Raw genomic sequence first — 23060 nt, forward strand, 5'->3', positions numbered from 1 at the left:
TTATAAGTTGGGCAGTATATCGTCCTGGGGTAAGTTGTAGACGTTTGTATGTATTTCAGCTATGTTTGATATATGAATCTGAATGCTATCTTCTTTTATCGAGATTACCAAAGCACAGGTAGAGGATGAATGAGAAGAAAAAGAAACATGTCGCATCGCTAAACTCCAATTCCCCAGATATGCCACTCGAACAAAACGGAACGGAACGCCTGTTTTTGCCGCCTGACGCCAAGTGGGCAGATGAAAGAGATGGGCAAGATCCAACCAAGCCAAAGCGAGGCAAGCCACGGTCGGTGGTCATCCAGTAGTTGCGGGTTGAATGATAGGTATCAGAAAATATGCAAGACAAGAAGGGCCCAAGGAGGTAGGTAAGTCGGGTTGTAAAGTGGCAGAAAAGATGCAGTAGAAGCCAAAGGATACAGTAGAGGGTATGATGAGTCATCTGATGGTGACAACTCATTCATCACTCATCCTATCAGCATCGTCATCGTCATCAGCTTCTCTAGCTTGTAGGTCGGCGCTTGCTTCACGTCCCTGCTCCGATACCTGTGACTGCGGCTCTTCAGCTGGCTCAGGCGGAGGTGGCATGGTCTTTGCGAATTTCGGATCAATCGCCGCCCTGTAAAGCGATCGCTTGTAGACCTCTGCCTCTTCCGGGTCACGAACAATCACTTGCATTTGATCGACTTGGTCTTCCTTTGATTTCGGCTTCGTAGGGGCCAAACCGGCCTGTGCGATTGTGCGGGATCGTTCTGGCTTGAGGCGCGTCTTTCCAATGATCGGGTAGTAGAAGGCGGCTTTCTGTGTTTGCGAAGCGTCGCTATCTTTCGCTTGTGCGGGGTCATAGAGCGTGACCGCAATGTCCTTTTGTTTCTGGTCGTTTTGGAGTGTCTGCGAGCTGGTTGCGTATGTACGTGAGCGGTCATAACGGTGAAACTTGGCATTGTCCGCACCCTCGTGAGCATAGAGGTCTTCGTTGTCACGGTCAGGGTTTGATAGATGTAAGGTCGTTCGGATGCTCTTCACGGAGTCCTTCTTCTCAGGGAGGAAAAGGTCATAGTCGTATGGGACAGGACCAGGATCCGGATACAAATGGGGGTTTGATTTGTGCAAGGCCGCCTTTGTGGCGTGTTCTTGGGAAACGCGCTCCTCTGGGGCCGAGGGAAGCAAGATCGCAACGTCCATACGTTCATCTCGCTTGCCTCCAGAGCCCTGGACCGGAGCCTTGTCAAACTTGAACTGCACAAATCCTCCAGGGTCTGGGAAGCCCTGCAGGTCGGGGAGAAGCGGGAAGAATCCAACGGGTTTCAGTTTCGGGTTGTCTGGATGGACAGGGGTAGCCCACGCATCCACTTCAAGTTTTGTAGGAGCGAGACCCTTCATCTGACTTGCTGTATCCTCACCGGTATGCTTGCTCTGGGGGTATGCGATATCGAACCCCTTAAGAATGTACTTCTTGATATACGTGGGATCGTCTTGAGACTTCTTGTCGAGTGCCCGAGATTTTGTTCGAATAGGTGTGACTTTCGGACCATCAGGTGCGCGAATCCCCGCAGAGATGTATTGTGTGCGACGAAGGAAACTGACATTGGCGTTCTTGGGCGCCGGGTTCTTCAGTTGATCGAGTGTCAAAAGCAGTGGTAAGTCGGCGGGGTCAATTGGGTCTGGATTTTCGGGCGCCATGATAGCTAAAGTATAATAACACATTAGAGCCGCTTATTCGCATTATCTTCGTCGAATCGTCCACGTACCACTCTCGTCGCCCAGATGCAGACCTGGGATACCGACCAAGTCAATTGGCATACCACCTTCAGCATCGACATCAATATTCAGTTCTTCACGGCGCGCAAGATTCGACGCGAATCCCGGGGTGAGGAATCTCTCGAGCCCTTCATGAGGAATATCGAGGAACTTCGGGGGCATGTCGGGAGGGGGAAGGTCATTTCGATAGCGTAGCGAAGCAATGTATTCCTGGTGAAAGCCCCCGGAGGAGCTGCTATCCTTTGATTTCGACATGACGGCTTTAGGCTCTTTGGTCTCCTCGGGTTCGTGGACAATTCTAGGCGGCGTCTGAGACGAAGGCGGAGTGCGGACTATCGAAGCAATGTTAGCAGGGCCGGTAAACGGATACTCGAAGGAGCACCCCAGGCCATACCCTGAGCAGGAAGCGCAATAGGAGGAATATCCGACTCTGGTATAAGACGCGCTTCCAGAGTCCGAGTGCTAGAGCCGACTGGTCCAAGACCTGGAACAAGGGACGAATGGGTCAGAGAGCTGTTCGGAGCAAACGAGCTTGGACGGAGCGCGCAAACTTACTGGGGGTGAGAGGAGCCATTCTGCACTACTTGACCGCCTGAGGCTTAAGGTTAGTTCAATACTGTGATGGGGCTTGACGGAACAATATTGATCCAAAGCTTGTGCTTGGTCTGATTAGGTAATCAGCCAGCAGAAGTATGAGTGCAAAGCAGCAAGTAAATTGATAATTTGCATTAAATAACATGACCATATTATCATAAGAGAATGAGGACGTTGCTGCTGGATTCTAAGGGTAGTTTTTAAATATCCAAGACATGATTAACCTATATAACTTCATGAAACGGCACTCTCTGGCACCAGGTCCGACCGTGTCAAACAACCTTGAATAGCGAGAACAAGGCCGATTTTGATCAATAGCCCCACATGCACTTGTACGCCAACAACCGATGGCCCAGGCGGTCATACTCTAGCTGACTAATCCAGCTATCGTTCGTTCCACTGAGCTTTCCGAAGACGCTGGCGCCCTTCCACACAACGACCTGGGGGTCGAGGTCTCGTGGTGGTGTCCCGATCATGACCTCCTTGGCAAAGCCCGGTTGCAGAAGTTGAAGTCGCTCCTCTAGGAAGAGATGGAACCCGCTCACCAAGCTACCTCCGCCGACCACCATGATTCCGCCGAGGAAATCACGCATTTTGCGTTCGTCCGACCGAGCAGCATGCCTGATAGAGGTAAGGATGGCGCTGTCGAGCGGGACGGCCGGCAGGATATCATCACGCTCCTCAATCGTAGGTGCACGCGGATTGGATACAGTTTGGCCAGGCGCGGGGGTTGCCCCTCCTGCCTGCGGAGTTCCTTCTGGCCCAGGTGAGCCAGCAACAGACGATCGTGGGGTGGCATCAAGTTCTTGCACGCGGCTCAAGGCATTCAATTGCTGTGAGCGACTAGGGGTGGCTTGAACATCCAGGGAATGTGTCTGAGAGTCGCCGTTGGCTTGACCATTAGAAGTTGGCGGAGCAAGGGAGGTTAGAATCTCCGACTGTGCAGCAGAGGTCGGGTCATTTGGCTGGTTATCATATATATCCACAGAGCGCGCAATCAACTTTCTTCGTCGATCGAGCTTCTTTTGGTTATCAAACAGCGCAGGCTGGAAAACACCCATCGGTGCGAGATGAACCTCATCGTATGCTTTGAAGGTGTATTTGCGAGTGTCTTGACCAGAAACCCGAAGGTGAAAGTCAAAGACCTGTACTGAGACACTGGCTTCATTCATGGTGCAGACATTCTTCTTCAACTCTTCGGCCAAGAGGAAGTCATACCGGCGCCACAGGTTGATCTCCTCATAGGGGAAGTGATCGTACAGCATCATTTTGATGAACAGCTCGGTCACATCCGAGCCGCCGTATTTCAAGTTCACCCGGGAGTTTTCAATGCACATACCTTCCTCCACACAGCAGATCGAAGTCTTTTGCGCGCCAATGTCCACGACGCAAGCCGAAGTAAATCCGGCGCCAAATGTAGCAGCGAGACTCTCTTGGATAAAGCAAACCCGGGCAAACGAGAATTCTCGCATGAGCATTTCCAGGATTTGCGTGACGTACGACTTATCAAAGAGGTCAGGGATCACAAATACGCAGGAATATTGGGTCCATTCCTTTTTGCTGGTAAGCCCAAGTTGGGTTTTGATCGCGTCTTCGAGGATGATAGAGATGTCCAGGAACAGGAGCCTCTTATTGTCGTAGTCCTGCTCGTTGCACCATCCATACTTCATCGGCCAGTATAGTTTATAACGAGGGTTTGAGTCGTCGGGTATCCTCAGCGCTGGCTGTCCAACAATATACTCAGGCGCAGGCTCTGGTATCTCCGTCCACTCAACTCGCATCGGATCGTTATGTTCGGGAATGGTCTCCGGCACAGTTCGTCGGTTATAGTTGATAACCATTTCCTTTGAGTTGGGTAGTGTCCGGCGCTTGTTCTGGCGCATATGTGTCTTGAGCTCGGCCATCATTGTAGTATATCGCGATGAGAACTATAAGATATTGGAAACTGCATCAGAACCCGTTTGACGAATTGCTGAGGAAGACCTCGCCTACCTCGGGACCAAACTTCTTCTCCGGCTCCATTTCCGTGCCATCATCCAGCTTCAGGCGCTTCGGGGAGGGTTCTTCGTGATCTTCAGCTTCGCTGGTAGCTGACTTGCGCGCGATCACCATTGGGATGGTTTTCGGTAGGGCATCGCTAGACAGACCAATACGCAGGTTCTGACTGCCGACATGGATGACAACGACCTTTGAGCCTATTGCCTCTTCCTCTTCAGCATCCTCCATAGTCGCATCCCCGTCCATTTCCGTATCCGCTTCGGGTATTCCTAGGTCATTGGCCTTTGCCATCGCAAGAGCGCGATCGCGGTCTTTCGCGTTCTTCGTCATTCGATTTCGAGCCTCCTCATTCTGGAGCCTGAATGCCAGATACTGGTCGTCGCGTTTAAGGTAGTCACTGGACAGAAGCAAAGGATCCGTCAGCAATTATCTCCAGCAAAGAATCTACATCGCAGGGATAGCATAAGTGACGAACGTGTAGTAGTTTTTTTGGTTGATTGCAGGAATCTGAGGCCAGCTCGATAGATCCATATTGTTATCGGTCCTTTCAAGACCTGTGAGACGGATGTTAGAACCTGTAGCGGACAGCACTATACGGACTGGCTCGGTGGCACTTACCCTCATCCCGAAGGAGAGCCTTGCCCGACTTCTTGCCCACCATTGCGAGCGGTTCACGTTACAACAGGAGGTTTGGTCTTCGTTCGATCGCGGCGGATATCTGGTCAGCGCTGGGTCTGCGTTGGCAAGGGGTTCGTTTGCGTGCGGTTAGAGTCTTAGGTGCGCATTGACGAAGGAAGCGAGGGAGAGGAAAACTCGTGATGGCGGACGGAAAAATGCTTTTCAGCTTGAAGCGGCGCGAATTGAGAAAGAACGTGCTTGCAGACAGAAGACAAACTCCGGCGTCGCTCCATACTCTCCGGCACTTGGCAGCTAAAGGCGAAATTACTCTAAGCGGTCTAGCGCGTCCAGATGATAGTATACGCTATACAGCACATTTGAGCTTTTCACAAGCTTGAATCCTGACAAATCTTGATAAAAGAGCCTGTGAGAAGGTTTACATTTCACTGATTAACTCACCTTTTGCTCTAAAATCAAGGCACAGCCTAAATCATCGTACTGAACCCTTGAAGCTCGGACCAGTTGTGATCAGCCGTCTGGATTTAGTCAGCCCTCTCTGATCTGGAAGTTCTGGGGTTGAGCTGGCCGCTGTATTTCAATCATCCTCCTTAAACCAAAAGAAAACTGCCACTACTCCCGAACGACGCGCGTGTACGCACAACTCGAATCTCCGATACGACTGTCCGACTCCCAACTCCGCTACGTGCTCGCAATACGCCCCGACTTCATCCCCCGATCGGCCCAGTCTCCGCTTCGGTATTCCGGCTCGTTCTTTCGCCAACAAATACAGCCATGGGTGGGTGGTTATCTTCTATGAAGTCCTTAGTATGGGGGAAGAGCGAAGTTCGGATCCTTATTCTCGGACTTGTACGTTTCTACCTTTTAGTGTCAATGACGATGCTGGGAAGCGGGACTGATTGTGGACATTCTCCCGCATAGGACAACGCCGGCAAGACCACTCTTCTTTACAGATTAAAGGTATGTTTGTCCACTATAGCTTCTGCATATGCCGAAATGTCATATATTAACACCGTAGTCCGTGTATAGATCGGTGAAGTTGTGACTACAATACCCACTATTGGCTTCAACGTTGAATCAGTGACGTACGGGAATTTGAACTTCAATGTCTGGGTACGTGTCGCTACGCTTGTCAGATATTCTCGCCTCGGGAAACATATTCTGATAGACTGGTATGTTTAGGATCTCGGAGGCCAAACATCTATTCGCCCATACTGGCGATGCTACTACGCCAATACCGCCGCCGTCATCTTCGTGATCGACTCCACAGACGTTGAACGACTCGGTACAGCTGCCGACGAACTCGCCGCCATGCTCAACGAAGAAGAACTCCGCGAGGCTGCCCTCTTAGTGTTCGCGAACAAACAAGATCAACCCGGTGCCAAGGGCGCCGGGGAGATTTCAGAGGCACTGAAGCTTGGCGAGCTGCGGGATAGGAACTGGAGTATCGTCGCATGCTCTGCCATCGACGGTAAGGGTCTCAACGAGGGTATGGATTGGTTGGTGGTACGTAATTCGCCTACACTGACGCGAGTTAATTCACCGTTACTCACATGCATGCAGTCAACTCTTCAAGCAGAAAGCTCATAAGCGCAGGCTTCTTTTATCATGTCCTAGAAGTTTTAATGTCTGTCTCTTTGGGCCTCGCGGCAGAGGAGCATATGTCGTTATACCGTATACCTCTTGAGTTGGAAGTTTTGAAATCAGCATAATATCCTAACTGGTTCGAAACTGAATGATTGGCTTTTTGTTTTCTGTTTGGCATGACATGGAGCTGCGGTTTGAACGGTTATGGGAGCGTTAGAAAGCGCTGATTGATATAGCCAAATGTATAAATTAATTTCAATCACACTACATTAGAATCAACACCAACATCGGCTGACCAAGCCTGCTCCGAGATCTCCTGACAGTAACTCATACTTCTTGGGCTCAAAAGCGCTACACAATTTCCAAGAGATCTCAGTGACAAAGGGACTTTGAGAGCAACTTGGCCAATTGAAATGGCGTGGCGCAACCAAGCCCTTATCTCAACAACACTGACTTTATCAATCCCTATCAGTTCGACAGCATGTTAAATGCAAAGAAGTCGTCCATTATCAATCCCTATTAGCTTCTCAGACCCGATCCATATCAGGAACCTCCACTCCACGCCCTGACATTTAAACCAGGCCACACCCCGCACCTGATAACCTCTCAAGACTCACTCGCATTTCCCATACCCCGCACCTGAGCCCAACATCAAGAGAAAGTTGAATCAGTGCGCACATAGCTATAAACTAGAAATACGTTAGCCCCGGAACTTGACGTCCAGCACAATGGCTCAGATACCAGCAACCCAAACCGCAGCCGTGGTCCCACCCACCGGTGCAACCCTCGACACGCGCCTCGAGATCAAGAATGATCGGCCGGTCCCGTTCCCAGCAGCAGGTGAATTGCTCGTTAAGCTTGAATTCTCAGGCGTTTGTCACTCGGATGTGCATAGTGTTCGGGGCGAAACGCCTATGTTGACGGATGTTGCGGGCCATGAGGGGGTCGGGACGGTTGTGAAAGGTATCCATCTGCCTACTCCCTTGCTTAGGGGGTTGAGTAGAGGCTCTGAGCTGGTGTTTGACTAACATGTTGAGCTGTCAGTTGGCGAGGGTGTAGATGGGGAGGTTTGGATGGGGAAGAGGGTTGGGATCAGGTATGTTTTAACCTAGATATTCATATCTGGGCTCGGATAGTAACAGGGAGTACGCCACAGATGGCTCTACAGCTCATGTCTAGAGTGTGAGATCTGCGAGAGGAATAATACGGCTTGTCCTTACCAGAAGAATTCTGGTGCTGTACGTTCTTCTCTCTCCGGTGTGGGGTAGTAGTAGAATGCTTAGAAGCTAATCTAACCAAAACGCCGTACAGAATGTGCCGGGTACATTTCAACGTATGATCAAGCCTGGATCTTTATAGTATCAATGGTTCTATGCTAACCTGCTTGGCAGAATACATCACCAGTCCAGCTGTGCATGTCACGAAGATCCCCTCGGAGCTATCACCGGCTGAAGCTGCGCCGCTGCTATGCGGTATGTCACGATCGTGAAGTCCATGAAGCCCTCTGTAGATGTTCTGACCATCATGTCTAGCCGGAATCGCTATGTACTCATCTATCATGAAAACAAAGACACGGCCAGGAGACTGGATCGTCCTTCCAGGTGCAGGAGGAGGGCTAGGGCATATGTACGTCTCACGGCTTTCTTAAGCGAGCCATGAGCTTGTATAGACTGATCTTACTGTCTAGGGGCGTTCAAATTGCCGTTAAGAAAGGCCTGAAGGTCATCGCCATTGACACGTACGCCCCAACTCCCGAGTCCCAAGCCATGATGCCCTGACCGAGTCTCACTAATCCGAACAGCGGCGGCAAGAAACGCAAGCTCTGTCTGAGTCTCGGAGCTACAACATTCCTTGACTACAAGACCGACGATGTCGAAAGCGCCGTCAAAAAGCTAACATCCGGCCTCGGCGCCCACGCCGTGATTTGCACGGCGAACGGCGAAGGAGCATACGAGCAGAGCATGCGGCTTCTTCGCCGCCTGGGCGTTCTCGTCTGCGTTGGGATTCCGAATGTTCCGTTCAGATTGCCGGCGACGCCGTTTGATATGATTGTTAAAGGTTGGCTCTTTTACCTTCTCTCCCAAAGTTGTCATCCGATAGAGAGAGAAAAGGGTTCAGCTGACGAGGTATAAGGTCTAACAATCGTCGGAAACTCCGCCGGTACGGCGCAGGAGATGGATGAGTTGATGGAGATGGCGCTTGCGGGGGATGTCAAGGCGCACATTGAATGTTTTGAATTTGATCAGATTGATGACGTTATTCAGCGACTGGGCAGGTCAGAGATTGATGGAAGAGCTGTTATGCGGATTCCGGAGTGAGGTTCTTGGGAAAAGCAGGGTTGTTGAGTGGGAGGTTGATTGGCATAGGGCTGGATGATTCTAAACCCTATAAATGCACGCTTCTAGAAGGTACTCATCGGACGTGTAAGTACTTGAACTTGAACTAGTTAAGTTTCTCGTCGGTCCAAGATAGCTTGTTAAAGTAAGCATTGTAGTCTGATAAGATCCAGGAATGAATCAGCGATACCCAATCCCGAGTCGCGTCAAACCAAAAACAATCACCAAGTCAATAAGTCATCAAGTCATCACCTTATAGAAACAATGGTAGTACTGCATTAAACCTCAACTCCCCGCCCAAATAAAACCCCCAACAAGATCTCAGAGACGATCAATCCAACCGCAAGCCCAGTCCCAACAATCACAGCTCCTGCCGCTATCCCACCCCCAACTCCCAACCCCGAGCCCGTCAACTACGGTCCTAACTCATCCGCAAAATACTACACCCAATTCTCACGCCGAACCTGCCCCATAGAGACCGCCCGAGGCTACCCAGCGAGGACGAAAAGGCTGTCCCGGGGCAAGTTGGCCACCATGTAGCTTTGCTGGATAGGGATGGAGTCGAGAGTGGGCTTGTGAAAACCACTTGGACAGGACGTCGTAGGCTCGCTGGTTGCTAAGGTGCTTTTGCTTTGGTTGGAGGCAGCGGATGAAGAGGGCGCGAGCGACGTTGAGAGAGACGGTGATGCGGCCGACAGGGACTGGAGGGCCGAAGGTCAGGGTGTCGGGTATGTTTGTGTCTGTCGGGAAGCGGTAGGATATACATTTTGAGCAGTAGATTATGTTGTTCCCACATATAGTTTTGTTCTTTTTGCAATATTCAGTTCCTCGTAAGGGTCTAACGCCTTGTCTGTCTATCCTGAAGTGCGCAGAAAGGACAGATGGAGACCATATTCACAATTCCATAATAAATCACATGTATGTCGCTCAAGTCCCTCCGGCGGCGGTCTAAAGCTAGAAAGTGTAGTGAAGATAACCAATCTCTGACTTGCTCTCCCAGTAATCGAAAAATGTCGACGGTCCCGCTGTTTCGCAATACAGTAACCGAATCGTGTATAGAATTTTCTAGAATCGTGCGATTTGCAATCAAGGGTGATAGTGAACGGGGAAGGCCAAGCTGCTGTAGGATCTCGGTCTCGGCGTACCGGAAAGGCGAGGACAATATTGTGAGTACCTGGACCGCATGTCTTTTCTTTTGACAACTTGGGTGTTTTGTGCAATAGAACCGCGCCTTCAAGGGTGAAGAACCAGTATTCCTGCATCGAAGCATCATGAAAGCAAGGCAGCTTCTTACTGCTTGTTTCTGAGTAGACTGGGATTGGATGTTCGAGGTCCCACGGCTGAATAGGTTTGAAGTCCGGGGGCATGCCATACTTCTCGACTTCCATAATTGAGGGATGAGTGTGAAAGCGGATGATGCCTTTGGAGAGGTGGAATCGCTTGCCAGCGTGACGTTTAGAGGGACTGGGCCAGTGGCGGACATTGGGAGGAGAATCGAACCCACTGCGTGGATTCTCGGTAATATTTGACAGTCCGGGGCCTGCATTGTATAGGATTCGATATCGACGGCATGTTTTTAATGGACGTCTTTTTCTGATTCACGATCAGGAAATGCTGGTGATCAGAGGCTAGACGGCGCTGCTATATGAATGGTCGAGCCTCATCCTGGCTGGCCAGCTCAGCCTCAAGCTGATGAGTCCTGCAGCGTTTGTACTCTGAATACGAGAACTCGTGAGCGTTGTGCCCAATTATTGTGACGCAAGGCACCCTTCTGGAGGGACAACCAATAATGCTGCACGGGGATCATGGTTCAGGCGGGCGACTGCAGGAGGAGGAGGAAGCATTTCTCCTCTTTCCCACAGTCATGAATATAAGAGATTGTCCAATCCTGAGAAGGGGAAGTAAACGGGATTGATTCAGAGATAGTCCGGATAATCGGGATAAAGTCTGCTGTTTGTGGCGTTGAAAAGTGCTTGCATAGACAAAAGGACCGATCCAGGGTCCACCTAAAGCCAGCCCAGTCTGTATCTCTTTTGCAAGTGCTATGATAGGTGACAAAACCTCGGGATATGATGATCATGCTCGGAAATGCCCTTCAGTATGATCTGGTAGCAATAACAGATAGTTGAACGTACGGTCTGGTACAGTGGTTGGCGATATTTGATGATGTCCTGAATATCCAAGTGCCTTCAAAAGCAGCCACTATATGAATTGATGAAGAACCAATGAATCTGGTTCCGAAGGGGGGATGTTAACGTTAAGGAGATCAACATGGCCATAATGCCCAGATTATGCACATCTTGAATTGAAGGCTAACTGCATTAATGACTAAGCAAGGATCACATCGAAATTTATGTACCTTCAATGAACTTGTCGGGAACTCACTCTTGCAACAAACGAGGACTCTGTCACGAAATGGCTACGGAAGCTGGAGAAGAGGCGAATGCTCTTACCCAGCCTAGCGTTACTGGTGTTACTAGGCGGCTGGCGCTTAATGTAAGTTTCAACACCAACAGGCAATCCGCTGAATCTCTAGTGACCGCGCAACAGGCCTGCGAGCCATGTCGGCAGCGGAAAGCCAAGTGCGATGAAGGACAGCCTCAATGTGGTCGCTGCTCTCGCCTTCGCCTGGCATGTCATTATAAGGAACTCTCTATGAAGTGCGCCTCGTGCTTGAGGAGGAATGAAGCATCCAGCTGACTGTCAGCAGGAAGGACCCAGTTTTGTTTCATATTCGAAAGTCACTGGCGAACCTCGAATCCCAGATGGAGGAAATGAGGAGTCTCCTTCAAAGAGACAGAAACCTGGTGACCAGTTCTCCAGAGAACACATTCTCGGCAACTTCAGCATATCGCGAACAAGATGCGGCTTTCCCCCAAGTACTAACAGAGCCGCCCAGCTCCCCGTTACCATCGACACCTCTCCACCACAGTACTGCCCCCCAGAATATTCTTCTGTGGCCCTGCCTTCAAGCGAGCCTCTCGAATCTGGACAGTGTCTATGGCTTGCGCGGAGAAATCGCCGAGCATAATAATCGAGACGCCAGGAACTTGCCGCTGCCTAGTGAACACCTAGCTATATACGATAGCCTGCTGAGCAGGCTCACGTTGTCACAAATAAAGTGTCTCACCAAAGCTTTTTTCGATGACCTCTCAATATACTCACCACTTTTAGTTGAATCGGAGTTTGCTAGTCGTATCCTGGGCCCAGTTCTCGCTGGTGCAGCCACTTCTGAGCTTGAAGCCTGTATTGCTCTCCTAGTTCTGTTCCTTGGAGGGAAAGCACTGGCAGACCAGGATAGCCCAACCCTTCCGGATGACCCTCATGGCGCTCTGGAAATCTTTCTAGATCCCACAGAGGCAAACACCGCGCTTTCTCAGCTCAGCCTCAGGATCCGATATAGCGCTGAAATTTCATGGCGGTCTGCCCAGGCTCTGTTGCTGACCGGGTAAGAAAATTGTCCTCGCTTTACGCTTGACTTGTTTTTAACGTGACTAGTCTGTTTTACTCGCAGCGGTTAAATGTCCTAGAGCATTTCCAGGCAGTGCAGCGAGCATGCACAACAATCATGATCCTGCTCCAGAGGTGAGCACAGTCTTGACTCGAGGGGTTCCTCGCTCTAAAATTGACTTAAGCTATGTAGTAATCCACGACCAAGTCAAACTGAAATCCAGATATACTGGGTGGCTTATACACACGAAAGGTAGTATCACCATTATCCTTATTGTTAACACTTCTAAAGTAAACATCTAGCCAACTTCTTGCCGAGTTCGAGCTCCCAGCCAGTGGCATTGGCCGCTATGAAGACATTATACCTTTCCCCTTTAGTGAATATCGTAACGCCGAAGAGCCTCGTGAGCTGCACCGTGTGACCTTTTTGGCTCATCTGGCGTTGCGTAAACTCTTGAATCGGATCCATTCCAATATATATGGCCACGGTTAGTGACAAAGTAGAATTCTACCGTATCTACTACACTACTAACATTAGACCTATAGGTACCCGACACAGTCAAAGCAGTATGGGCCTTACCGCGTCCTCGAGTCTATCAACTGGCTTCTCTGCCTCAATGTCGATAATTGAAGAGTTGGACCACCAGTTAGAGCTTTGGCGGCAACATCTACCAACGGACCTCGCGTTCCCAACTTTGGCGCAGATGAACCCATGGCAGCATGAAGACCTTACTAGACGCCGCGCCGCATCGCCAGTCGAACGAGCAACCGGTGCACTGAGGGCTCGCTATTGTGCTGCAAAGTCAATTATCTTGCGTCCTTTTCTTTATACTCTCCTCAATAGCCCTCCACATGAGAGTATACCCGCAAGAGACCAAGAAAAGGCGCAACTCTGTATGCTAGCAGTCCTTCAAGCTGTTTTGCGCCAGGGAATCCTGCGAGATAGTATCCGGGCAATCCCAATGCCGGTCAACCTGATTAGATGGTGGTTCTCCTGTCGTCCATCCTGCCACATCCTTCGACGCTGACTGTTATCTCTAGTTTCTTTGCAGGGGCTATTGTCATACGACTGGTGTACAAGAGACCTGACCTTCACTCCCTCTTACCGGCCGATTGGAAAGTCATTTACGATATCCAAGATCGAGTCGAGACTGATGCAGCCCATCTGAGCCCAACCATCGCCGAAGATATGCAGATTTTACGCCGGCTCGATCATATGCCTCATAGTAGCGCCCTTTAGAAGAGCGCCTGTTTTCGTACTTCAAACACTCGTCATTGATTTTTGCGGCCAATAGATTATTTTGATCTATACGCGTTACATTTCTTCGTTTCTAACTTTCGCATCCGATCTATACCTTCAGTACAAGCTGTCTCGATTAAATGGCCACAACAGTGAAGCGAGATGCCTTGAAATCCGCAGAAGGATTGCCAACTGAGAACTCGGCCGTCACACCAACATCGCGCGAGTGCCTGGCCGCAATGACCTCAAACACAGCACCCCCATCCACGACCCACTCGTGCCGTTTATCATCCCAGTATGCGACACTGACCCAGTCCAGAGTCGCCGAAGCTGTGACAGTCTCACTGGGCTGCACCTGTACCTTATCCCAACCCTTCAACTCGCGCTGTGGTCTCGCCAACCGCGGAGCTGTTTTGGGCGACACATAAAACTGCACGACTTCCTTGCCAGCGACAGCAGAAGTATTCGTTACATCAACATGTACCTCAATGCTTCCAGTGCCATCCTCTGAGAACTGGAGACTTGTGGAGCTCACTCTCGCATTCGAATACTCGAATGTGCTGTATGAGCCACCGAACCCGAACGGGAATAGAGGTTCAATCTTGAGCCGATCCCACCATCGGTAACCGGCGAAGATTCCCTCACCGTAGACAACACGGTCGTTATGTCCGGGATAGTCGAGGTAGGAAGGGTTTTGCTCATAGACTCGGGGGAACGTAATGGGAAGTTTACCGCAGGGGTTGACTCGGCCGAAGAGGACGTCCGTTAGGGCATTTGCTTGCTCTTGCCCTTGGTACCATGCCTATGAAATGCGGCTTAGTCTTTTTGCCGCTCGTGCAATATTCTGGGACAAAGGAGGCTTACCTGTACAATGGCTGGGACCTGGTCTAGCCACGGCATCGCAATTGGAGAGCCGGTCTGGTTGACGACGACCATGTTAGGGTTGACCTTTGCAACGTTCGCGATCAATTCGTCCGTCTCTTTCGGCAGGTTCATTGACACCATATCGCTAGTTTCCGACTCCCACTCGCGGTCCTTCCCAACCACCATCACTACAAGGTCGCTCTTTTCTGCCAAGTCGATGGCCTCCTTCATAAGGTCTCTCGTTTCTTCTTCTAAGAAGCCGATTCGTCCACCATCCTGAATCTCCTCCCGCAGAAGGTCACCGGTGAATGAGAACTCATACGGCTCCGGCTCTCTACTTACTGAGTCCAGAATAAGCTCGTACTCTTTCCCAGCTTCTAAATAAACCTGGATGCGCTCCTCAGGCGAGCCATAACTCATGAATAATGGGGACTTGGGCGACCACCAACGCCTGGGAATATCAATGATAACCTTGCCGTCGAGCCAAAGTCTTCCAGGTCCACAGGAGGACAGCGAGAACCAGTGGTTGCCCGACGTCTTGGGCGTCAGGATCGTACGGCCCCTATACGAGTATCTCTCGCCTGTCGTCAAAGTATCCGGGAGGGTATCATAGCACACGAGAATTGAGCTCTTCCGGTGCTCTTCATATCCAACCTCCCCCGCGTGATCCATGTTGGCCCAGAAAGAGAGAACCCATCCAGATTCACCAGTAACAGGATTCCTCATGACTGAGGGATCCATTAGGGGAATATACCGATGGCCCTGCATTCCTGGGGCATAGGAAACTTCTGCTTCGACCCCGCTATCCTCGACTGCCTGCTTGATGGCGTTGAACGGGACTGTCCTGTAGTGTGGGAGGAGGTCAGAGCTGCCCCCGCCCGATTGTACTGATCTTCCGGCGTTGGGTCCGAGAACAGCGATGCGCATTCCCTTCTTGGGCTTGAGGGGTAGGATACTCTGCTCGTTCTTGAGGAGAACAATTCCTGTGCAAGTTAGCACTAAAGGCATTTAAACAGCGAGCCTTCGTTGAGGCTAACAAACCTTCGGCACCAGCACGACGCATGATTTCTCTATGCTCGGGGAGGTCAACTGCTTCTTCTGCGGGTTCCTTCCAATCTGGCTTCGTGCTCTTTCCCACTCTGTGTAGAAGCTGGAGCATTCTAGTTGCGCATTCGTCGATCCTGGCCTCACTGATCAAGCCTTGTTTGTATGCTTCAATCAGATGTTTCCCTCTCCGCTTGACTGGGCCAGGCATTTCAAGGTCTAGTCTGGGTGCACGCACAATAATCAGCCCGTCGCTCGTATACCGATATGGAGCTGGGAACAACTTTACCCATATTCTACCGAAGGAACAACAGTATTTGTCCCGAACCAGTCACTCATCGCAACACCATCCCATCTCCACTCCTCTCTCAGAATATCGCGCAGAAGATGCTTGTTAGCCGAAGCATACGATCCATTGATCTTGTTATACGCTGTCATCATCGACCAGGGGTTACTCTCCCGCACGGCAATCTCAAAAGGCTGAGTATGGATTTCGCGAAGCGCGCGCTCGGAGATTGTCGCATCAACGAAGAATCGACGGTGCTCCTGGTCGTTTGCTGCAAAGTGCTTGATGCATGTTGCAATCCCCGCTTCTTGAATCTTCTTGATGTATCGCGCTGCTAGCTTGCCGCTTAGAAAGGGGTCCTCGCTGTATGCTTCGAAATTTCGTCCGCCAAGGGGAGTTCTCGGAATACACACTGTGTGAGAGAAAACAATTATTAGTCTCTCTAGACTAGGCAGGTATGACAATCAGAATGTCAAAACTTACCGGTGGGTCCAAGCAGGACATCAATGCTCTTACTGCGGCACTCAGTAATGAGAATCGTGCTCATCTCATCAATTAGCGTGGGGTCCCATGTGCTTGCTAATGAGACTCTGTGACTACGTCAGTATTTAGGGATGTTTATTCCATTATAAAACATACCCTGATGGTAATGATGCTGCTGTCACTCCGTCGGTGAACTGCCCACCACGTACACCAACTGGCCCGTCCGACGTCTTCATCTGTGGTATACCAACGCGGGGGATTGCATTGGTGCGCCACATATCAGCACCAGCCAGGAGCTTTACCTTTTCCTCCAGAGTTAACTGGGGAAGAATGCTTGCGGCATACCCTGCCGCTGTCATGTTGGCGCTCACTGGAATCGAAGCATCGCCCATGTTTTCCTCTTGTGAATGTGAAGATAACAGAATAATGGAGGGGTAAAGCCGAGGTATCTTTGCAAATATAAGGCCTTGACTCCGATTGCCGTATTACTCCCATGACCCCCCTTAAATACACGCTCATGGACAGTTGGAGACTGAGACCGGAGATCGGAGACCGGGCCGCTGGCCGCTGGCCGCTGCGTCTGGGGTATGACCTCGCAGAGGGGGGAGGACCGGAGCCAAGGCCGTGTCTCCGCGCCGCTAAGTCTCTGTCGGTTTCCACAGCCCTGGGTCGCTCTCCAAAACCCAGGACGCATGGTTTTCGCCCCTGGTTTCTCCGCAGACAGCCGGGAAGGTTTGCAAATTCATGGCTATTGGCGTGCTGAATTTACTACCCTAGCCTCAGCTTCATCCGGCTCCCCCAGATTTCCCCGTCATCTCTCTCCCATTTGAGGGAAAGCCACTACGCTACTTGTGGCGTGTTATCGTATCATGCTTTCGTCTAACTGTATAAATACCGTGATGGCGTTCCTAATGAACGGGAGGTGGACACTACTACTATCACTCCTGCCCTCATCTTTCTCTCTTGACCGGGCCTTCTGTTGTTAATCATCCGGTTCTCTTGGACTTCTTGCCCGACTATGGCTTCGAATACGGTCGATGCTTGGCCGGACCGATCTGTTGCTCAGATCCTAGAAGCAGAAAAGGATCAGGGCTGGCGTCTTCATCCTTCGCTCGTCCGCCTCTACAGCATCCTCGTCCCTGCATGTCTCATGATATGCGTCACCAATGGATACGACAGCTCCCTGCTCAATGGTCTACAGTCTGGTAAGCGATGTCTGATCATCGAACAAGTACAGCCAGTTACTGACGCTGGACAACAGTGCCTAAATGGCAAGAATACTTCGACCACCCAACAGGCGCGATTCTCGGCTTCATGTCGGCATCATACCCCCTCGGAGCAATCCTTTCTACTCCCTTCTCCGCTATCATCTCTGATCGCTACGGCCGCCGCTGGTCCATCCTGACTGGAAGTATCATCATGATTGTCGGAGTAGCCATCCAGACGGCCTCAAACAGCTTAGCTCCCTTCATCGTGTCGCGTATCGTTGTCGGCTTCGGGATCACACTGGCTCTCACTGCAGGACCTGTCCTCATCTCCGAATTGGTCCATCCCAGCCACCGTGTTTTCGTCACAGCCCTCTACGCCACTACTTTCTATGTTGGTTCTTTGCTCTGTGCCTGGGTTGTCTACGGTACATTGGATCTGCACAGCTCTTGGTCGTGGCGAACGCCGACCCTGCTTCAGGGCCTGCCGGCGGTCTTCCAGGTTGCTTTTATCTGGTTTCTTCCCGAGTCTCCGCGATGGCTTATGTACAAGGGGCGGGAAGAGGAGGCCTTGGAGATTCTCGTCAAGTATCATGGAAACGGCAACCGCCACGACGAGTTGGTTTCTGCCGAGTTCTACGAAATTCGAGAGGTCCTCCGTGCAGAAAAAGAAATCGAAGCCAACGGACTCAAACTCTTCTTTGCCACCCCCGGCAACCGCCAAAGACTCGGGATCATCCTCATTCTCGCCGTCGCTGGACAGTGGTCTGGTAACGGGTTGGTATCCTACTACCTGACGAAGATTCTGGAAACAATCGGAATAATGGAGCCCAAAGAACAATTGAGAATCAACGGCGCAATAACCTGTACCAACTACGCCACCTCAGTCTTCGCTGCTATAGCTGCAGCCCACTTTGGCCGCCGCTGGCTCTTCGTCGGGGGTGGCATCGGAATGTGGATCACATTCAGCGCCCTTACGGTTGGCATCGCCGTCTACAACGAGCTGTCCCTCGACGGCGCTGGCAAGGCCGCTCTCGCCTTCATATTTATCTACTACACTACCTTTAACTTCGCCCTCAACCCGACACTATACCTGTATCCGTCGGAGATTCTGCCATTCAACCTCAGGGCAACGGGTATGAGTGTGCTGATCTTCACGAACAAAGCGGCTCTGTTCTTCAACCAGTTTGTCAACCCAATCGGCATGGATGATCTAGGTTGGAAGTATTACCTAGTTTATGTGGCGTGGTTACTCGTGGAGGTCTTGCTTTTCTACTTTTTCTTTCCAGAGACGTATGGGAAGACGCTGGAGACAATCGCAGAGATTTTTGACACGCCAAAGGGGAGCGTTGTCTCTGAGAAAGAGGGCGGAGAGGTGGTTGTTCACGTAGATGACGTCTCTGTACATAAGGAGATTGTTTGAGGGAATATCTGTATTGGCGTCGGCAGTTGGTACAGCCGCTCGTAGATACTGAATACGAATATAGCAGGAGAGTCACTTACCTGGTTGCCTATAGTAAGCGTTCATAGCAATCCGCTCAATTGACTCAAAATTCGTCAAAAAAATACTTGCAGATACAGCAGCGGCACTCGACACCACGTCTCTCCCCGCTCCGCGAAATATAGAGTGACCAGACATCCGAATACCCGATAAACGCTGGTGCTAAATGCCTCAACTGTGCCCGGATACCCTTCCAAGCCCCCACCACGATAAGCCACCTGGATATCATCCACCGACAAGACACTGCCAATCATGATCCCCGAGTCAAAGGCCAAGATGCCGGGGGTATGATTGGATCGGGTACGCCAGAGCCCGGGGAGAGAGGGCCATTCTCCGACACTTTCATATCAGGACGATTAATGGACGGACTGCTTCCCCGCTGCGTTATGTCCTGTGATTGCTTTATAGTATTCGTTGCCCTCGGGCATTGTGATACTTTTCCCCTTGTCAATAAGTGCTGTCTCTTTTGCGCCTATTCCCGTCCATTTCCCTCTTGGCGTCAACTTGAACCAAGACAGTAACGCTCTATTGAGAACGACCTTACCAAACTCAAGCAGATTGCTCCTCGGCTATGGACCCCGAAAAGGATCCCAGACCTACGCATACTTCCTCCATATGCGACATCCATAGCACAATCGAGTACCTCCATCCGAAGTCCCATCCCAATGTTCACGTCCCACACTATCTACACAAAAGCACAAACATCACCATCCCCACACCACCAAACGTCCAAGCCTACAAATCCCCCTTGCTATGGTCCCGGCAAAAGAAATTCATTACAACGATAATCGCCTGTGGCGTAACAGCCATGGCCGCCTACGCAGCGGGCGAGCTGGCACCCGCATTCAACCAGTTACACCAGGCATGGGGTGTTGATCTGGTTCCTTTCAATCTATCGACAACCCTGTTTACCCTGGGCTTTGCAGTTACGCCGATGGTCCTTGCGCCGTTCTCGGAGGGGTGGGGGAGGAGGCCGATCTTTTTGGGGAGTGGGGTGCTTTTTACTGGTGAGTAAGAAGGATCCATAGGGAGCTTGAGTGTGCGTCTGTGGTATGTTGTGCTAATGTGGTATGGTTTTGCTCTGATAGCTTGTCTTGCGGGCTGTGGCGCGAGTGACTCGTTGGCTGGGCTGTTGGTTGGGAGGTTCTTCTTGGGAGTTTCAGGGTGTATGTTCTTCTCCTCTCCTTTTCCCTTCTCTTTCCAGGTTTCGCGTTTGAATTATGTGGTCTTTAACTGGCTAACACGCAACAGCATCATTCTCCTCAATCGTCGGCGGCGTGATCAGTGATATATATGCGGACCATGAGCGAAATGTCCCCATGGCTCTATTTTCCGGAGCAACCCTCTTCGGCACCGGCGTTGGACCGCTAATAAGTAGCGCCATTGCATCAAGGACAACATGGCGGTGGATATGCTACTCGCAGGCCATGGTCAGTGCAGGGTTTGTGGCGCTATTGTACTTCTTCTTTGCGGAGACCCGTGAGGTGGTTCTGCTCTCGCGCATGACGGATGACTTCAATTCATACTTTGATGCCATGGAGCAGGTGGGATATTACGGTGTCGTTGTGAATTCCAGTCTTGGGGATTCTCAGGGAGGGGGCCGGTTGGTCCGGGTCAGATACCGTGTCGATACTGGAGGGGAGGAGATGGCTTTGAGAGATAGGTTGATCATTTCTTGCTCGCGGCCATTCAGTATGCATCGTTATCCGTTTCAAATCTTTGTCTACTAGCTAACTTGCTCCAGCCTTCCTGTTCACCGAGCCTGTCGTCTTCTTTTTCTCCCTCTGGGTCGCTTTCAGCTGGGCCGTGCTGTACCTGAACTTCGGCTCGATTCCTCTCGTCTTTTCGACTACATACAACTTCACCCTCGAGCAGACGGGGGCTGCATTTACTGGTATAGTCCCAGATTGCTTCTATATCACCTACTTTCTATCCATGTCTGCTTGTATCCACAACCTAACAATTTTGATTACATTAGCGATTGCTATCGCCTCAATTTTTGCAACCCTCCTAAGCATCTACCAAGAGAAGCTGGCAATAACTTATAATATACTACCCCATACCACGGAAGCCCGCCTCTACTTTGCCTGCGTCGAAGCGTTCCTCCTCCCCATTGGCCTCTTCTGGTTCGGTCGGTCTGCGCGGCCGACCATACACTGGATAGTCCCGTCTCTGGGAATCGGGTGCGCAGTCGTCGGGATCTTCTCGATATACCTGGCTACATTTAATTACCTTGCCGATGCGTATAAGGAGTATGCCAGTTCCGCTATTGCGGCGCAGTCATTTTGTATGTCTCCTCTCTCTTCCTCCTGGCCATAACCACAACTTCCCTTATTATGCTTTGTTGACTGCGAATTTTTGCGCACAATACTAATAATAAGACAAAGGTCGTAATCTTCTTGGCGGTATATTCCCACTTGTTACGAATGCCATGTTCAGCAACCTTGGTTATGGGCCCGCGGCAAGTCTCTTGGGTGGGATTGTATGTGGCTTTCTACCAGCCCATCTTCATGAATATCCGCATGGCATTTAAGTCTTTCTCTAACAATGCATATAGGGTCTTGCCTTGACGCTTGTTCCTTGGGTTCTCGTTGCGTTTGGGCCGAGAATCAGAGCGAAGAGTAAGTTCGCAGGTGGGGATCGTGGATAACCACGGGAGTGCAAAACCATATATATATATATAGCGAGTGCGTGATGGCTTGCGGGAGTGAATGCACTTAAGGAAGAGAAAGACCGTGGAACCCAATACAGCAGGATGTCCTTCAAGGCCATGCTAACATAATAAGGTGATACAACAATTGATATCTCGCGGGAATGGTGCATCCATTTAATGATGGATAGGCATCCAGTAGTTGGCATTGATTAGGGCATACCAAATCTTCTGAAAAGGTAGCATAGGCCTATAATGTCATAATAGGATACGATATTCAACAACATGGCCTGCTGGCCCAATGGCAAGGCGCTTGACTACGAATCAAGAGATTGCAGGTTCGATCCCTGCGTAGGTCATATCTTTTTGTCTTTGAAGACCTTGCGGCAGTAATGCAAATCGAAGTCTTGAAAATTTTTTGATATCCTGCCCTGGTGGGTCGCTAGTTGCCACTGCCAAGTCTACTGCATGCGCAGACCTGCAACCTCATTTGCTGGCTTTATGGCCAATTGTGCTGCTTAGAGATCACCCTTATCCAAATAAATTAGAATTAGACCTTTGATGGATATTTATCAAAATTTTAATGATCCATCATCCATTGTGGTTTGATTTAGGTTATTGCCTTTAGGCCCGAGGCTATAACTGACTCCGGAGTAGCCTTGTTGCTGGTCACGGCATTTCTTGGTAGTAAAGACCTCGTTTTTCAGGCGACGCAGGTTAATAATAGTGGTCTTTAGCATTGTATAATGTTCCTTTCGTACTCAGTACGCCATTCCGGGATGACCAGTGGATAAGACTTACCTGTATATGACTGGCAATCTGGAGGAAGTAGGCCCGCATCACAATTTATGATGGTATATATCTCCCAAGTCTCTAAATCTTTCTCCAGATTTGGTTATCAGCGCTGCGCCGCTTTCGCGCCTCGGAGATCTCACAACATTGTCTTGCTCAGTGCTCCCTCATTGCCCCATACTAGGCACTATAAAGCATCGATGAGAGTAAGGTTTCGCATAGAGCATTAGTTATGCCTTATAATGGTAAAGTAAATCGCAGTAACAATATATTAGGCCTGCTGGCCCAATGGCAAGGCGCTTGACTACGAATCAAGAGATTGCAGGTTCGATCCCTGCGTAGGTCATCAATTTTTTTTTGGCTCCTGAAGATTTATATAGATAGATGTTGTTTTGACAACTGCAGGACACTATTATTAACCTAAAATTCCTGGCCATGCACAAGCTTGGGAAGCGTTGTGCCAACCTTATCCCGTGATCAGTTCCCTGATACGTACGTAAGGGGTAACCTAAGCCAACCAGACCAGACAAGAATCTGATCTAACCCTAATTTGCGGTCTTATACCGACCCTATACTCTGTGGCCATCAGCATGGCTTATCTGATTTTACCTACCCCCATACTTTTTCAGGTTT

The 23060-nt window shown here is 50.4% G+C and overlaps 8 protein-coding genes and 2 non-coding genes across 10 annotated transcripts; 7 read left to right on the forward strand and 3 right to left on the reverse strand.

The window, feature by feature from the left end:
- Positions 1-456: 456 nt before the first annotated feature.
- On the reverse strand, positions 457-5014 carry BJX68DRAFT_253044 (uncharacterized protein; the record flags this gene model as incomplete). The annotated part of the gene is made up of 8 exons (XM_071042650.1): positions 457-1688; positions 1752-2093; positions 2156-2245; positions 2317-2336; positions 2680-4283; positions 4348-4750; positions 4829-4907; positions 4972-5014. 8 exons carry the CDS (start codon positions 5012-5014, stop codon positions 457-459), a joined length of 3813 nt encoding a protein of 1270 aa, XP_070903057.1.
- A 444-nt stretch (positions 5015-5458) lies between these two features.
- Positions 5459-6884, forward strand: BJX68DRAFT_228997 (ADP-ribosylation factor family protein). Its single transcript, XM_071038945.1, has 5 exons — positions 5459-5838; positions 5911-5949; positions 6019-6102; positions 6172-6495; positions 6553-6884. Exons 1-5 carry the CDS (start codon positions 5764-5766, stop codon positions 6577-6579), a joined length of 549 nt encoding a protein of 182 aa, XP_070903058.1. The 5' UTR covers positions 5459-5763; the 3' UTR covers positions 6580-6884.
- Positions 6885-6963: 79 nt separating this feature from the next.
- Positions 6964-9038, forward strand: BJX68DRAFT_229000 (zinc-dependent alcohol dehydrogenase). The gene is made up of 9 exons (XM_071038947.1): positions 6964-7539; positions 7621-7672; positions 7733-7814; positions 7888-7909; positions 7968-8048; positions 8109-8202; positions 8264-8314; positions 8378-8634; positions 8710-9038. The coding sequence occupies exons 1-9, from the start codon at positions 7305-7307 to the stop codon at positions 8892-8894; spliced, it is 1059 nt and encodes a 352-aa protein (XP_070903059.1). The 5' UTR covers positions 6964-7304; the 3' UTR covers positions 8895-9038.
- A 108-nt stretch (positions 9039-9146) lies between these two features.
- BJX68DRAFT_229002 (uncharacterized protein) lies at positions 9147-9969 on the reverse strand. The gene has a single exon (XM_071038948.1). It carries the CDS (start codon positions 9706-9708, stop codon positions 9529-9531), a length of 180 nt encoding a protein of 59 aa, XP_070903060.1. The 5' UTR covers positions 9709-9969; the 3' UTR covers positions 9147-9528.
- Positions 9970-11327: 1358 nt separating this feature from the next.
- BJX68DRAFT_263094 (Zn(II)2Cys6 transcription factor domain-containing protein) lies at positions 11328-12993 on the forward strand (the record flags this gene model as incomplete). Its single annotated transcript, XM_071044595.1, has 5 exons — positions 11328-11408; positions 11463-11572; positions 11623-12360; positions 12411-12497; positions 12909-12993. 5 exons carry the CDS (start codon positions 11328-11330, stop codon positions 12991-12993), a joined length of 1101 nt encoding a protein of 366 aa, XP_070903061.1.
- A 745-nt stretch (positions 12994-13738) lies between these two features.
- Positions 13739-16797, reverse strand: BJX68DRAFT_278774 (beta-glucosidase H; the record flags this gene model as incomplete). The annotated part of the gene is made up of 6 exons (XM_071048601.1): positions 16436-16797; positions 16280-16386; positions 15800-16208; positions 15508-15734; positions 14467-15449; positions 13739-14404 (listed from the first exon to the last, which is right to left on the reverse strand). Exons 1-6 carry the CDS (start codon positions 16669-16671, stop codon positions 13739-13741), a joined length of 2628 nt encoding a protein of 875 aa, XP_070903062.1. The 5' UTR covers positions 16672-16797.
- A 416-nt stretch (positions 16798-17213) lies between these two features.
- Positions 17214-18986, forward strand: BJX68DRAFT_229009 (general substrate transporter). Its single transcript, XM_071038949.1, has 2 exons — positions 17214-17484; positions 17541-18986. Exons 1-2 carry the CDS (start codon positions 17298-17300, stop codon positions 18905-18907), a joined length of 1554 nt encoding a protein of 517 aa, XP_070903063.1. The 5' UTR covers positions 17214-17297; the 3' UTR covers positions 18908-18986.
- A 570-nt stretch (positions 18987-19556) lies between these two features.
- On the forward strand, positions 19557-21635 carry BJX68DRAFT_253049 (putative MFS multidrug transporter; the record flags this gene model as incomplete). Its single annotated transcript, XM_071042651.1, has 8 exons — positions 19557-19624; positions 19682-19992; positions 20074-20151; positions 20237-20677; positions 20730-20879; positions 20964-21272; positions 21373-21467; positions 21543-21635. 8 exons carry the CDS (start codon positions 19557-19559, stop codon positions 21633-21635), a joined length of 1545 nt encoding a protein of 514 aa, XP_070903064.1.
- A 287-nt stretch (positions 21636-21922) lies between these two features.
- Positions 21923-21994, forward strand: BJX68DRAFT_t31. Its single transcript has one exon. It is a non-coding gene; the product is annotated as a tRNA-Arg (tRNA).
- A 707-nt stretch (positions 21995-22701) lies between these two features.
- On the forward strand, positions 22702-22773 carry BJX68DRAFT_t32. Its single transcript has one exon. It is a non-coding gene; the product is annotated as a tRNA-Arg (tRNA).
- Positions 22774-23060: the final 287 nt, after the last annotated feature.

The sequence above is a fragment of the Aspergillus pseudodeflectus genome (genome assembly GCF_044049435.1).
Source record: "Aspergillus pseudodeflectus strain CBS 756.74 chromosome Unknown BJX68scaffold_6, whole genome shotgun sequence".
Lineage (NCBI taxonomy): Eukaryota > Fungi > Ascomycota > Eurotiomycetes > Eurotiales > Aspergillaceae > Aspergillus > Aspergillus pseudodeflectus.